The sequence below is a fragment of the Strigops habroptila genome, chromosome 15, assembly GCF_004027225.2.
Source record: "Strigops habroptila isolate Jane chromosome 15, bStrHab1.2.pri, whole genome shotgun sequence".
NCBI lineage: Eukaryota > Metazoa > Chordata > Aves > Psittaciformes > Psittacidae > Strigops > Strigops habroptila.
In genome coordinates this window covers 10,194,461-10,210,579 of record NC_044291.2, presented here as the reverse complement: position 1 = coordinate 10,210,579, position 16,119 = coordinate 10,194,461, and the positions used below count along the sequence as shown (strand labels likewise).

The 16,119-nt window shown below is 49.4% G+C and overlaps 1 protein-coding gene across 3 annotated transcripts in view; it reads left to right on the top strand.

The window, feature by feature from the left end:
* The window catches only part of NSMF (NMDA receptor synaptonuclear signaling and neuronal migration factor), a 53,590-nt gene that overhangs the window by 13,928 nt on the left and 23,543 nt on the right, over nucleotides 1-16,119 (top strand). Inside the window, exons 3-6 of one of the 3 annotated variants that reach the window (XM_030507442.1) lie at nucleotides 6,965-7,444; nucleotides 11,873-11,948; nucleotides 13,562-13,567; nucleotides 14,126-14,194. In XM_030507442.1, the coding sequence (XP_030363302.1) occupies nucleotides 6,965-7,444; nucleotides 11,873-11,948; nucleotides 13,562-13,567; nucleotides 14,126-14,194 (631 nt within the window). The remainder of the gene's footprint in view (nucleotides 1-6,964; nucleotides 7,445-11,872; nucleotides 11,949-13,561; nucleotides 13,568-14,125; nucleotides 14,195-16,119) is intronic. The other 2 variants (XM_030507440.1, XM_030507441.2) reach the window with 2 other exon arrangements.

Here is a 16,119-nt window from a genome sequence, read left to right as displayed (position 1 = left end):
GGCAGGAGAAAAACATGTTTGCTGAGGCCGCTGTGCCATGCACAGAGAGTGCACCAGAGCAACCACTTGTGTTTGCACCCTGCGCTTCTGGAGCTTCCCCAGAGGGGCTGTGAGTGCATGTGAGGGCAGGAGCTGTGCAATGGAGGAGGTTCCTCATGCTGCCAGGAGCTAACATAGGGCTGGAGAAGCTCCAGCATGAGGCTTTGCAGGTGCTTCAGGCCACGCAAGGGGCCTGGGAGCTGTGCTGTATGAAGCCATGAAGTAAGGCTGCAGTTATACAGTGCTCTAAGAGACCTTCAATTTGCCACTGTTCACACTGTGGAGCTGCCAGTGGAGCCTGATTCAGGGTAAGCACCAAATCTGTGTTTTCTTTCTAGAAGCTGTTTGCCTGGTCCCCAGGAGGGACCCCAGCGCTGTGCCTGGCCCGGCTCTCGGTGTACCCCTGTGCTGGAGCGGTGCGGCTGCCCTTGAGCAATGGAGGTGGCCTTTCTAGAAAGAGCCCGTGCTCCAGAGGGGGGAGGAGGAATTCAGGGCAGAGCAGGGATGTGAAGTCTCTTCTCTGAGGGTTTCAGGCTGCTTCCAGGGTTAGCCAGCACAAGTATGGTGGGGGTATATGCTAAAACTTGCTTCTAAAGTGAATAAAAAGGTAGGTCATAGTGTTACCATAGAAATTCAATGGAAAAGTGGTGGAACTGCCACTTGCTCTTTTGGGTCATATCTCACAGTCCCAATTTCATCTCTTCATGTTAATGTTACGGGTCAGACTTAAAGGTTATTTCTCTATGAAGCACAACGTCAACAGCATCTTCAGGTTGGTTGTTTTCAAGGCCCGTTTCAGCACTGAGGAACCATTTGGAACATTGGAACCATTTTGTCACAGTTAAGTGACCTTCTGTTTCCTCAGAGCAGCTCCCTCACTGAAGCAGCCCTTGCCTCTTCCCTGGGGCTTTGCAGGGAAGCATGTGATGTTCCTTCCTCTGGAGCAGTAGGGTCAGGTTGCCCCAAAAAGCCACTGCCTCGGTCAGGCTTCAGGTAATCCCATAGCAAACATTGTGCACGTCATTCACTCGACTCTGGAGCTGCTGCACGGCTGAAATGCCACTATGACCTTTTTAATTGTCATATCTCTGGTTTTATATCCCTGCCTCATGCTTCAAACCATTTTTCCTGGTTTCCATGCCTTTTTCTTGCCTGTGTTTCAACCCTGCAGAGCAGCGGGGTCGGCTGCCAGCCCATCTCTGGAGGCAGGAGCCCTGTGCTAGTGGGGTCACGCTGTGGGACATCGGCATTGGGAAGGACAGGGCTGATGTGTCATAGCTCTGGTGCTTGCCCAGAGAGGGAGCAGAGGAGAACAGGACCTGACAGCCTGACAGCACACCTGCGGGGCAGTGGCAGGCATATGGGAGGACTCAGAAATTGTGAGAGGAACTGCTCAGCTGTGCTGTCTGAAAAGATGTTAGTGGGTTTGCAGTGCCTGGGGCTCTAGCCAGTGCATCCATCTGCTCTCCTCATCGAGGGTGTCACCTGGACTCCTCCTGGTGTAAAATGAAAAAGCATTAACTTCATTGCAACTACTATGAACAATGCTGCAGGTCCAGGTACTGTACAGCTAAAATCTTCCCATTCCTCTTCAGTGGCTGAGACAGTTCTTTCGTTTGAAGTTGGTACCATCAACATCTGATCCAGAGAGTCCAGCTGAGGTGCAGCAGGGGAGAGAACTGTCCCATCAACATCTGGTCCAGAGAGTCCATGGTGGAGCAGGGGAGGCGGAGCAGGGGAGAGAAGGGGAAAGGACTGTCCCATCAACATCAGGTCCAGAGAGTCCAGCTGAAGTGGAGCAGTGGAAAGAACTGTCCCATCAACATCTGGTGCAGAGAGTCCAGCTGAGGTGAAGCAGGGGAGAGAACTGTCCCATCAACATCTGGTGCAGAGAGTCCAGCTGAGGTGGAGCAGGGGAGAGAACTGTTTCTCTGAAATTTATGTTTTCGAAGACGATAGATGTTTTTTTAATAGTCTTTATCTGGATTCCCCTTTGCCACTTTGCTTCTGGTGCTGGAGCTGAGGTTTTAAATCTAAGGTACTTTAATCATCAGTTTAGCTGTTAAATAGTCATAAATTTGGGACTTCTTTTTAAGCTTCTGCCTATGCCTTGTGGCTATATTCCACCTTGATTTATAAACTTCCCATTCCATGGGGTTAAAAGGCAGCCTGCATCAGAGATGAGTTTGGCTCGGTGAGTCCCTCCACTGTTGTCAATAGGCATCAGTCAGCTGAGGCTTATCCCACCACGTTGCCTCCTCTTGAGACACGTTGTGACAGCAAAAGAGAACATGCAAGTCCTTCCATGATTAGCTACCTGGCTCAGAGCAAGTGCTCAGGTTAGCTACTGAATGAGAAAGCATAATTGTAAGTATCTAATAGTAGTGTCTAATTATCAGGAGCTACATGTACCAAGATAGCACAAATTGACTAGTGCAGGTGCTCACTGCTGTTGGTGGTCATGTCTCTGGTGATGCACATGCCCTGGTGACTGTGTTGTGTGGAAGGTGAAGATAAATATCAGAGGGGAGCAAGTGAAACCAGAGAGATGTGTGTTAAGTGAATAAGAAGAAGGTTGAGAAGTGGATTGGCCCTCAGGACTGGACTGTTGAGCCCTCAGGCTTGGGCAGGCTGTTAGACCTAGCCCAGGTAAAGAGGGAAATGATGAAAATATGGGTTTGTTACCAATTGACACAATTTACAGATCAAGCACGTTGGTCCTCTTCTCTTCATCTTGCTGATAAGTTATCTTGGGCTCAATAAATCCATGTAGACCACAAATCTAGTCGAAAAGAAATCCGTTTGAGTAACCTAATTTGTCTGCTCCAGGGCAAACAAAGGTGTTGCTGGTGAAAGAGGGAGAGCAGAGCTGTCACCGGGTCAGCCTCCTTGGAGCACTGGCGAGGAGGGAGCTGTGCCAGGCCTCCCGACTCACACTGTCCTGGGCTGCTGAGCAGTTGGATGGAGCAGCTGGGTGTGGGAGAGGTGGTAAGAGCAATGTGCAGATGAAATGAGATGGAGCAGCAGTACCCAGGCAGAGGGTGTTAACAGCAGTCTGCTTCAGCTGACTCTGAGAAGGCGATTCCTGTTACTGCTGAAGTCCCCTCTTACTGCTTCTCGTCCTCTTCACTAAGCATCCCTGTGACTCACGTTCAATTCAGCATCGACTTCGGGACCAGCTTCACTTCTTTCCTAGCAGAACTATTGACCTGCAATGGCACAGTGGAAGCAGGTACCGTGCTTTGGCACCTGAACCCATCGCTGCAAGCACAGACAAGGGAACCAGTCCCTTGTGCCGTCCCAGGGCTGCTGGTGTATGTGAACACGTGTGTGTGCGAGCACAGATTTGCTCCTGGGAATGGTGCAGGGTTGTCTTTAGAAGCCAGTAATTCATTCTGATGGATACTTGAATCCCTTTTCCTTCTATACTTTTTTCCTGTAGATAAATCCTTTATTGAGTAGAGCTTCACATTCCCTTTGCATATGAAGGTACTTCTCCAGTGTGTAGTTACCAAAGGTGCTAAATTGAATGAAAAGAAATAATCATCCAGTTGTTTGACAAAGAGAAAGCATATTGCTGTGGTTGCAGGACTGTGTAGTGTAGACCATGAAAACTCCTAGAGAAGCACAAGTGAAGATACCTTGAGTAAGGGACAAGTAAGGTAGGAAGAAAGGATTATCCTTGCATTTTGTGTGCTAGATCAGACAGGGAGTTCATGTCAAATATATCTGGTCAAGAATTGTAACCCTGCCATGATTTCGGTATGCAGTCACGTCCCACTTAAGTCTCTAAATCTTATGGGGCTGAACAGACCTCAGTGCTTATGAAACAGTGGCTGGAATTGGCCTCTCTGCATTGCGACCATCAACATTTTCCAATATACTGTACTTTGGGCACTTTGTTTTTCCATTTACCCACCCACAGAGGTCACAAGTTCTCAATCTGAACTGTGGTGCTGCCAGTGCACGAGCAGAAGTGCACAGTCCTGTGGGTTGCTCCAGTGAGGCTCCGTGTCTTCCACGGAAGTATTAATTTCAGGAGGAACAGGGCAGCTATCAGCCACTATTTTGTGGTGTCTTAAGAAATCTGTAGCGTCACTGAGCCCACACACATTAGTAAGTTTGACAAGTTGAGATGAGTACTTGGAACTGGCCTTTGTTTTTCATTTTCAAGATGGTGTGCTTGGCACTATTAGCCAGCACAGATCTTGGCAGATCTTGAAGTCATTTGATGGTGTTTTCCCAAGACGTGCCTGCTCTGGAGCACAATCAGTCTTGGAACTGGAGAGGGTCTGACTTGCTGGAGAACAAATGCAGTGGCTGCTGCCTCTTGGGGGGTGACAAGTGGTTGGAGAGACTTTGGAGCCTGTGGACACTTTCTGCACTGGTTGGTCTGTGATGCTGTGTCCTGCGGCTGGTGGGACTCTGGACAAGCCTTGGAGTGGCAGCTGGTGGAGCAGTTCCACTGGAATGGCTTGCAGTTGATTTGGTGATGTCCCTTGTCCATCAGGCTCTCCTCCTGGAGGGTGCGGATGTCCGTGCTGTCTGTGCAGGAGACCATGGGTGAAGTAGCTCACTGCCCACCTTTCATATTTTACCTGGGCAGTATCAGTGAGGTGCATGATGCCTCCCTACACCGAGGCATGGATTTTAGACTGCATGTGAAGTCTGCAAAGTCAGCATCAGAAGAGATTCCAGAGGCTCTTTCTTTAGCATTCCTATGGGCAGCTCCTCCTGGTTGGCTCAAGCTGCCAGCTGCAGTGTCCGGAGACTGAGGGCTCCCAAGGAGACAAGTGAAATGAACCCAAGTTGTGTCAGTCTGAATGGTCCTGATGGTCACTTCTTGATCAGGAGTGGCCAGAGATGTATTTATCTCAGTGGTTTGGAGGGAGTTGTATCTGAAGCAGAAAATGAGATCAGGGTGACACACTGTGCCAGCACCAGCTCAATTCAGTTCAGTCTTGGCTGCAAACGGATCAGGGGAGAGGCCTTGGGCAATGTGAGCCCAACTCAGGGTAGGCTTCAGAGTCAAAAGCTGCAAATGTGCATCCCCAGCTTGGGAGGGCTCTTTTCAGAGTGGCACAAGAGCACTTCATAGGAAGCACAATGTGGCAGCAGTGAAAGGTCCGTGTTGCACACATACAAATCCGACCAGCCTGCATGGCTGGCTATGAGGGAGCCAGGATCGTTGCTGAGGTCTTCCAGGTCATGGCTCAGTAGCTAAAGGAAAGGTAATGAAGTAAAGGCTTGGGTTTGCTTCTGCCTGTGTTTCAAGTGCTGCTGTCTGTGCTGGACACTGATGATTTTGGGTTTTCTGGGGTGGCAGTCGCATGAATAATGCATTCCCTGCTGAGCCCTTTCCCAGCCCCTGCTGCTTCCCAGCTGAGGGAAGTCTGAGAGGTAATTAACAGCCACTTGAAAAGGATTAGCAGGTGGGTGGGAGCTACTGTTGGGTTCATGCATGGAATTGCCATGGAAATGCTGAGATTTCCTGGCACTTCATCCAGTGTGTGGGCTCCAAAGATAGTTGTGCTCATGGGCCTCTCTCCTTTCCATCTTCCTACCCTACAAAGGCAGCGGCTGTGTTTTCCTTCAGGACAGCATCCTCTGGCTGTGCTGTCACCATCTGCACGCAGGATGAAGCCTGTTAACCAGGGGTGCTGTGGGGAGCAGGGTGCTGGTTGCAGCTGTCAGCTGAAGCCTAGCTGCAGTTCTTTCATGTCAAACTGCATTTCTTTCACATCAAAAAAGGGCCTGGGGGTGCTGATTGACAGAGCTGAACGTGAGCCAGGCAGCCAAGCAAGCCAGCAGCATCCTGGCCTGTATCACCACCAGTGTGGCAGCAGGGCCAGGGCAATGATTGTCCCCCTGTGCTGGGCACTGGTGAGGCTGCACCTCGAATCCCGTGTTCAGTTCTGGGCCCCTCACTGCAAGAGAGACATTGAGGTGCTGGAACGGGGCCAGAGAAGGGCACCGGAGCTGGTGCAGGGCCTGGAGCACAAGTGTGATAAGGAACGGCTGAGGGACCTGGGGGGGTTTAGTCTGGAGAAGAGAAGGCTCAGGGGGGACCTTATCGCTCTCTGCAACTGCCTGACAGGAGGATGGAGCCAGGAGGGGGCTGGTCTCTGCTCCCAAGGAACAAGGGATGGGACAAGAGGAAACGGCCTCAAGCTGCCCCAGGGCAGGTTTAGATGGAGCTGAGGAACAATTCCTTCCCCAAAGGGTGCTCAGGCATTGGAACAGGCTGCCCAGGGCAGTGCTGGAGTCACCGTCCCTGCAAGTGTTCACACCCCGTGTAGCCGAGGCCCTCAGTGCCATGGGTTAGTGGTGGCCTTGGCAGTGCTGGGGAATGGTTGGACTTGGTGATCTTGAAGGTCTTTTCCAACCTGGTTGATTCTGTGATTCTATGAAAGTAGTTGGCAGAAAGTTGGGATGTGGAACCCAATCCCTGGTGGTTTGCCCCTTTCTCTTAGTTCTAAAAAATAATAACTTGGTGCACAAAACAGTGATAGATTGGCACTTCTTAGGGATGTTGGTGCTGGTCCTTGTTTTGCGAACTCTCACCAGCCCTGCAGCCCTTGCGTGGCTAAACCTGCTGAAGCAGACAGGTCTGTGCAGCTGAACAAGGGCTGTTTTGCACATAAGCATTTTCAGGCTGTGCATTGAGACCTGTGTTTGCTTCCAGGCTGTTTGGTGACCAGGCACACTTAAAATACTGGGTGTATTTGTGAGAAATGTGTCTCATTTCAGTACCAGCTCTGGAGGTTTAGACTGCTGTGGGCATGCGTTCATCTAAGAGGGTTCCTGGGGGAACCTACCGTATCCCACTTAGCCCTTCCCTTCCTTCAGCAGTAACAAAGAGCCTCTTGAACGTGTTGGTGCCTGGGGTGCTTTGGTTTTGAGGGAAGTGTGCTGTTTGTTTCAGATCACCTCTTAGCAGACTCCTACATTGGGCAGGAGGACTCCCCGGAGATGCAGCAGGCGGCACAGAACAAGCGCAGGCTCTCCGTCATCTCTGACGGCAAGTTCGAGCGGAGCTTCACCGAGGAGCAGGCAGAGAAGATGCCAAGTGAGGGACCCAAGCCACGGGTCTACACCATCTCCGGCGAGAGGCCGATGCTGTCGGACCACGAGAATGAAAGTATGGAACTGGTGGTGATGAAGGGGGCTGCCCAAGAGGAATGCCACCATGGCCACCAAGTGCACGGCGCTGGCGGCTCTCATGGTGTTGGCAGGCATTGCAAGGGCTGGCCAGGCAGCAGGCAGGGCTCCAAAGAGTGCCCAAACTGCACGCGGCTGGCTGCCCCTTCCCAGCATTCCTTTGACCTGGAGCACCATCAATCTAGCGAGACGGGGTGGCACAGGAAAAGGCTGGAGAGGATGTACAGCGTCGACCGAGTGTCTGGTAAGTGAGGGTGAGTGCTGGGGGCTGGAAGGACACAAAGGGACTCATTGACACAGGGGTGGAGGGTGGTGCCCATCTGCTCCCAGCATGGAGGTTTCATTGCCCTGTGCCTTGAGCTTGGGCCCTGTAGGGTTTCCCCTTTGCTGGTACCTTGCAGCACCATTCATGGGAAGGGATTGTCTAAGGAGTCTGAAATAAGCTGAGCTGAGTTTGAGGTCAGTTTGTCCAAGCTCCGTTGTCTCTGCTTCTAGCTTGTAAGCACCAGTGACCTGGGTGGTTTTCATGCCAGCATCATGTAGCTGGTGAGGGTGATCTCTGTGGGAGGGAAGAGCAAGACAGAAGGGGCTGTGTCAAAGCCTAAGTTTATGCTAAGCCAGGAGGCCGTTCAGAGCAGGAGCCTTCCCTCTGCCTCATCCTGGGGCTGAGGCAGGTGAAATCTTTGTGAATGTGCCAGGGTGCTGAGCAGGAGCCTCAGCTCAGCTCAAATAGGGTGTTTTGTAGCCGGGTGCACCTCCAAAGTGCGCATCTGCATGGCTGGAACCAGTGTAGCAGGGTCCCTCAGGTACTGCCACCTCATGGGCTTTCCATTAATACTAGCAAGTGACACAATGTTGGACTTTCTTCCCCACTCACTATCCGTTTGCTCAGTGTTCTCTGGGAAGAGGGTTTGGAATTATTCAATTACATTAAAAAAAAATCCTTGATTGTCCTTAGAAACTTAACCATTCCTCAAGTATGTGTCCCCGTCTATGTGCTTTGAGTTAGCAGCTAGCACACAGTCCATCTTTGCCTGTCAGCTCAGTGTGTGGCTGGCAGAGGGTCTGACCTGATTTGTCTGATTTATTTTCTTCTGTAACCACACACCAAGGCTGTCAGAGCACAGTGTCCAGCCAGGAAAGGTCAAGGCTTCTCCTTGTAAAGCAATGGAGCATGAGGACTGTGGAGCTCAGGCTGTACCTCTTCCTGGGTTCCTAGTTTTCTAGTAAATATCAGTGATATTTACTGCAGGTAAAGGCACTGAAAGTTTGGGTTCCGGATCATATTTGAATGCCTTGATGCTTGAAGTTATGTGACTAGATTAATATATGGCCTAATATTGAAGAAGAATAATGAAACCAGAACTGGTTATCAAACGTGCAAAACACCTCCAGTCCCACTAACCCCTGGATGTAGTTCTTAAGCATTGTTCTTCTGTTCCCCAGGATTTTGGGGCTTCCCCTCAGACATTATATGTGCAAGTTTGGACCTTATTATTGTTATTGCTGAAGTGCAAGAAAAGGAGTGAGGAGAATTTTCCTGTAGGGAAGCCTTTAATGGTTTTAGGATCACCTGTGTCTTGCCTGTTAAAGGATGGCTCTGCATATGATGGCACAGCCAGGAGGCTTGTGTGAGGAGACAGAACCAAAACCATTTCAAGAGAGGAGATCATAACCCCGGTGGCTTGGTCATCTGGAGGTTAGGGTGCTGAGTTGAATCTATTGCAGCCTTATGGTGTGAACTGCTCAGCAGTGAGTGAAACATCCCTGTGTGATCAACACTGCAGCACAAACCCAAACCAACACCCCAAACCTGCTACTGTGAAGAAAAATAACCCTACCCCAGGCCAAAGCAGCACAACCTGAACAAATCAGAACCATGCTGTGCACTGTGGGGCTGAGGCAGGTTACATGATACAGAACTGAAGGAAAGCTCCAGATCACTAATGGAAAGTTTAACTCATAAACATCTCTGTTTGCTGGAAAATGTGTCCTAGCAAATGCTACAGGGAGGTGCCACATTGTGTTTCTGGGCCTTGGGATTTACAATAGATTGTCAACTAGGCAGCAGTTTTTGTTAGGGCCAGTTCTCAGTGTGAAATGGAGATTTGCCTTTCTGAAGATATATCAGAGTACTTACTTCAATGGGAACAAAATGGACAGTGCTGAAACTGTGGGAGTATTTCATGTTTCCTACAAGCAGGCAGCAGCCACCCTCAGTGCTTGTCTCAAGCGTGAGTGCATCCATGTGTGCCTCTGAGTCCAAATCCCATCACAGCACTGGCACCATGGAAGGAGAGTTTTCTCAGCTTGATCTCATTTGCGTGCTCTATCCAAGTGTGGTTACTCAGAGGAAAACTGAGAATGGAATGGGACAACTGTCACAGGATGCAAGAAGTATTCCTTGGGATGTCCTTTATGCATGGCTGGTGGAGAAAACAGAGTGGAGATGGGAGAGATGGACTGATTTCCCCAGAGGTTCACTTTACAGTGCTGCCTTCTCTGTTTGGATTTACATGATGTGTTATTGCTGCAGTGAGGCCAGATTGGCATGATTTATATGGATTTTTATGCTGAGTTTATGATGCCTAACACCATTCCAGAGAAGCACAAGCTGTCATCTCCTGTGCTGCTCCCAGTGTCTGGTACAAACACATCCACTCGTGGACAGAGGTGTTGAGATGTGCCTGCACCCTGGCACGTGGCTGGAGGTGCTGCTGTGGTGGTTGGTGGTGGTCTTCAAGTCTTACCCAGGCCCGTGGTTCCTTCACTATTTCATCACAGTTGATGAAGAAAGCAGAAGAAGATGCTGTGCCTGGCCAAAGCAGTGCGTGCTGCCTGCTCCTGGAAGCGAAATAGCCACACTCAGAATCTGAATCTTGTTTAGGGGATGAGCTCCAGAGCTGAGCTGTGCTCCCTGGTCCCCTTCTCTGCTGCTGTTCTACCTCTGGCTAGGAAAAAGGTGCCTCTGAAGGGTCCCAAATCCTTTATTCTCCATTGAGTGCTGTGGGTAGGGGAGTGATACCTTTCCTATGTTGAATCCTGTCCATCAGAAAAGGAGGGAGGCTGCAGTGATTGTCTAGGCAAAGCCTCATAAGACATTGGCTGTGGTTCACAAGCTCTGCTTTGAATCAAAGCTGGGGGCTTTAAAGCTGTGAAATTCATTAAGAGATTGCCAGTCCTGTGAGGTGTGTAGTGCTGGAGAAGTCGGTACAGAATTGTTGGCTGAAAAGGAATTTGTCCAACTTCTCCTCCACCACTTCTGTGGGTTTGAGACTTCAAACCAGTAATTCATTTACAGCCTGAGATGTTTTGCATTTCTTCTCCATCTGTTCTTTGGAGGAGAGCAGACATAGGAACTTCATAAGAAGTATTTAGCATACTGGAATGCAGTTTTCGTTTAACATATATTTCCTCAGGGTGCCTTTATACAAGGCTTGACGTAAACTGAGAGCTGAGGAGCGTGTGTTAGAGCTTTCTATAGGATTCCTTGGAAGCTTCAGAGGGAGCCTCCCCAGTTGCATTTAGCATTTTTTTGCATGTCTAATTGCAGCCACTCTTCTACTTCGAGGGAACAGCAGGATGAGTCTGTAGCATAATGATCTGTACAAAACACTGGGTAAGCTTTGGTCTGTAGTAATTATGTCTGCAGTAGGTGTGCAGGGTTTGATTGGGTTTAATTGGGTTTGGGCCAACTAAAGTGAATTAAAAGAATGCTCTTGACAATGCCAGAATATTAATGACTAAGATAACACAGCTGATGTTAAACTTGAATGAGGGAAGCAAGCACGGGATCAGCAGCCTGTGGCAAGGCACTAAGCAAAGAAGGCACAGATTGGGAGTGCAGCAAGATGAAAAATCAGGTATCACAAATCCCAAGGATCCAATTTATTAGGATCTCACGCATTTTGTGTCAGTGGATTTTAACACATCTCTGAGTCCCTGCCTGACCCACTTCAGCCTGAGCTTCTTGGTCAGGTTCCTGCTTCTGGTCACCACCATCCCACACACATCATTAGTGACTTAGTTTGCTTGTTATCGTAGTGGTCATTATGTGGAGACAATGTGGTGTCCTAATGCAATGGAATAGGAAATAATTCACAGTTGGTTCAGGCAGGGCAGTTTACAGACATGGGCAACCAAAGAAGCAGTGAGTTAGCTGCAGATTGGGCAGCTGATGTGCACTTTGACTTCTAAAACCAGAAAAAGAAGGCCATATCTGAGGTTTATGGTTCTGAGGAGAGGAAGGTGAACGCTTTTTGTCTTCCACAGGGGGCTGTATCAGAGAACTGGACGAATGGGGCATTTCAAATCAATGGTACTAAGGAGAAGGCAGAGACTGGAAAATGCTTTTAATGAAAAATGTTTCTTTCCTCTGATTTTTTTTTTTCTTTTCTAATTAGTTCAAATGTCTCTCCTGTAATTCCTGGATTATTCTAATCTTCCAGGCTTAGGACGGAGCTTTCATTCTTCAGTTCGTAGCCCGATAGATGGGTTTAGCACAAATTTATGCTTGGTGGTAGTGTGCAGATACAGAGGAGGATGAGGCTCTCCTGTTTAGTGCAGGGCAGAATGCTGAAGAACAGCACTAAGAGAAGGAGCTTGGGAAGTGTTGCTGCCTGAAGGATGCCTCTGCCCACTGGATTCTCAGGTTTTGCTCTCTCTTTTCCAGATGATGTCCCCATACGAACCTGGTTCCCAAAAGAGAACCTTTTCAGTTTCCAAACTGCTACTACAACTATGCAAGCGTAAGTGAAACTTCTGCTGTAGCTTTTATTGTGCAGCTGAAAGCTTGTGGCCCACTCAGAGCTGTAGCTGAGAGCCTGGAGCGATCGAGTTGTGTGTTTGGCACTGCAGTGGGTGAGAGAGACAACCTTGCCTCTTATTGATTTCTTTCTTGTGCTTATTAGTTCTCTTTCCTACTACTCCCACTTGTTTGGTTTTACCTTCTTTAACTCCTTGGGCCGCCAGCTCTCCTCTGCTTCCCTTATTTTCTCTGTGACACTGTGCCTGTCCCTGACTGCTGCTGCAGAGAGAAGGTCCTGTGGCAGCACCAGCTGAGACCCTCCAGCACGTGCTTCTACTGCAGCCACTGCCCTGAGGGAACATGATTCCAGGCTTGCCCTGCATCTATCACTCCAGAGGAGTGCATTTCTATGGGATGAGATGTAACCCTGCAGCTTCTGCGCTGGGGCATTTGAAGAAGGTGTCACTCTGTGAAGTGTGGCTGGATCTGAGTCAAGAACAGCCTTGCCCTCCACACTCAGGCAGGCTTTGGTGCCCCTGATTGCTATGTGTTGGGAGAGGCACTTCACAAAGGACCGAAGAGAACAAGGGAAGCCTCATTTTCAGGTTGTACCCAACCTGTCAGGAAATACTGTCTTCCTGCCTGCTGGAAAGCCAAGGCAAGCAATGAGGGAAATGAGACACTGTTCTGCTTCTAAGGCCCTTCTCCAGCCTTGTCTTCTTCCCTGTGTCACCCTCAGCTCTACTGCTCTCTTCAGTTCTCCTTGTCTAATCTGTTATCTTTTTTGTCATCTTTGTCTCTGCCATTTCCTCTTTCCCTCGTACTTTTCCCTTCCCGAATCCCGAAAAGAGACTGATTATTGATCCTGGTATAACCCAGACTGGAACAGACCTGTAAGGACTGATGCAGGGAGGGCTGGATCCAGCATTGGGGAAGTCATCTTTGCTGGGCACAAGGTTTACTGGAGAATGATGGCCCATGGCAGGGCTTACAGGGCTTGAAGGGCAAAGTGAGGTTGGTTTGGGGAATGGTGCCCTAAGGAAACCCCTGAGGAGTACAGCTCCTCTGGTTAACATAACTCCCAGGTTAATGTTTCTGTGCTGCCTCTAGAGGTTGCATAGGAACAGCTCCAGAAGTTCAGGGCACCTCCCTAAGCTGGTTGGGGTGGCTCCCCCAGGTGCCCCTGTCCTCCTGGCCTCTGCTCTAGTGTCTTCAGCCCACCATGCTCGCTTCCTCCATAGACCAGACAGCGCAAGGTGACTTCACAAGTCTTTGTCACTGTGTGAGAAGGTCTTCTTGCTCCAGAAGCCCGTGATGCTGAGCTCCCGTTGTAGCCTGATGGGCCATGTGCAGCTCTTATTTGTACATCTGCATGTTCTCTGGGTCTGCACGGAGCTTAATTTGCATCCAAGCCACATGCCAGCACTGCCCCAGGGAGGATTTAGCTCAAGTAGGAGTCTCACCACTGAGAGATGTTTAATTTAAGAAGCAATCTCCTTTCACCTAACAAGAAATATTCCTTCTGGAGTGAGAATTCCCTCGGAACGCTGCCAGGGCTGAGCACTAATGACCTCCTCTTCTCTTTCTTTCCCCTGCATCTCCTGGAATCTCTAGCATTTCGTAAGTATAATCTTCATTATTTTATTTCCTTGTTTGTTGGTGTCCTGGATAAACTCTCCTTTCCTCTCCTGTCCATCATATCGTGCTTTCCCTATGCTAGGGCTGTTTGTCAGCAGGCAGAAGGTGAGATGGCTACACCTGGTAGGCTACACGGATCACACCACAACCATGCTCATCTTCGAAACGGAGACTACAGTTGCTGGCATGCTTTTGTCCCTCTTGATCCTGGCGTGAGGGGTTTTGTGTCTGCAGTCTCCTAGCTCCACTCCTCCGTAGCAGGGATGATGGCTGCTCGCCCCTATTCTGTGGGCCACGGTCTGGCCACTCTTTTGCTTTAGGAACAACTGCTTTGTGCAACCACCTACCCTAGGGAGTGAGGACCTTTGGTTCGGTGAGTGTTTTGCCTGGCCCCTGACTCGCACACAGTCCTGCAAGAGCTGGCTCTCTTCCTTGGGCAGCTTTCTCTCTGTTGTGTGGTGAGAGCTCTCCTGTCTGTGTGTCGTGTCCTCTCCAGTCCAAAGCTGTGTAGTTGCTTAATGGCTTGACATGGTTTCCCAGGGCGTTCAGGGGCTACGCAGAGAGGAAGAGGCGGAAGCGAGAGAATGATTCTGCAGCTGTTATACAGAGGTAGGGCCCGTTCCCTCCCCAGCTCCACCCTCGCATGGGCCCTCCGGGTGTCATTCCTGACGCTTGATGGCGCTGAACGTGGTTGTCCCTGTCTGTGTTGCTGTTTTAGGGACACTAGCAGTGGCTGTGTTGGAAACGTGGAGGTGAATGATGCTGCAGGGCTCAAGATAGCTGGTCTCCATCTTCTTAAAGGAACACTGTCAAGTTTCTTCTAAGCTTCTGAAGATAATATGCAGGATCTGTGTCTCAGGCAGAAAAAATGTATATATAAAGAATTAAAGGTGCCAGTTCCCCAGCTCTCTCCCAAATACTTTAGATTTGTTTGAGGTTAGCTGGATTTCATAGCAGCCTTCCAGTATCTGAAGAGGGGCTGCAAGGATGCTGGAGAGGGACTCTTCATCAGGGACTGCAGAGATAGGACAAGGGGTGATGGGTTTAAACTAAAACAGGAGGAGTTCAGGTTAGATATAAGGCAGAAGTTCTTCCCTGTGAGGGTGCTGAGGCGCTGGCACAGGGTGCCCAGAGAAGCTGTGGCTGCCCCATCCCTGGCAGTGTTCAAGGCCAGGTTGGACACAGGGGCTTGGAGCAACCTGCTCTAGTGGAAGGTGTCCCTGCCCGTGGCAGGGGGCTGGAACTGGATGAGCTTTAAGGTCCCTTCAATACAAACCATCTGTAGATGCAGCAACAGCACAGCAAGGTATTCATAGAATCATAAAATCATCTATGATTTTAAAAAAAATCTATGATTTTATGATAAAATCATCTATGAGAAAATCATCTATGATTTCAAAAAAAATCTATGATTTTATGATTCTATGAATACCTTGCTGTGCTGTTGCTGCATCTACAGATGCACCTCAAAAATCTGAGACTAGGCAAAATTCACATCTCTAGTGACCAGAAGTCGATTTTTTCAACCTTTTTCTTAAAGAACAGAAAGGAAAGAGAAGGGGATGGGTCTGATCCCTTGTCTGGGTATGACAGAAGGGCCCTGGTTTCTCTCTGCTGGCTTCCCAGGCATATCACTTAGCCACTGTGGTGATCAGAACTGTTCTGGTTTTCACTTGTGCCAAGGCTCGAGTATTTTGGCAGCCTGCTAAGAAGGATAACACAGTGTATGTGTCATTGGTTAAAAACTGTCATGATCACTTCAGCACTGTTCAAAACAAAGTGGGAGAAAAACATCAGGTTTTCTTAACTGGGAAATTGCCAGGAATTGTTTTTATTAGCAACTTAAGGGTAATGGGTTTTTTCCATCAATAATGAAGATAAATAAGAATCAAAACTGAAGACCCTGTGAAATAGACAGTGTATCTTTAAGAAGAAAGAGATTTCTCAGAATTTATTAGACAGAGGCAAGTCTTTGTTAGGAAATGGCTTGTTCATGTGGTTTGCAAGTAGGGGAGTAGGGGTTGTATCCCTCAGTGATGCTGTGTAGTCAGGATAGAGGATGGAGTGATGACATCCTTGTGTTGGGTGGCCAGCACATCCCTTCACCTCCTGTGGACACTGAAGGTCTGGGCAGGATTGAACAGTGGGAGCCCATGTGCATTTATCTTGCTAGGAAAGAGCAGAGGGCAGTGGTGGCCCTCTGGGCAATGGCCAGCTGCAGGGATGTGCTTAGCATTCAGCTCTGCTCCAGGAGGCAGGAGGAGCCCAGCCCCACCGCAGCTTTGGCTGCTTGTTGGGCAGCTCTTCGTGGCTTGGGGGTCTTGGAAGCTCAGTTGTCATCACACAACCCTCCAGTGCTTGGCCCCACGTGCCTGGTGCCCACAGAGGCTGTTTGTGTGGCACAGCACACGGTGGGTGTTGCAATGACAGTGAGTGGTGCCCAGTGGTTTGAACCTTGTGACCGCTGCAAGGAGGAGCTGATGGAGAACATGAGAGGTGATGTGAGGAGTTTTCTGTGTCAGTAATTGTGTCCC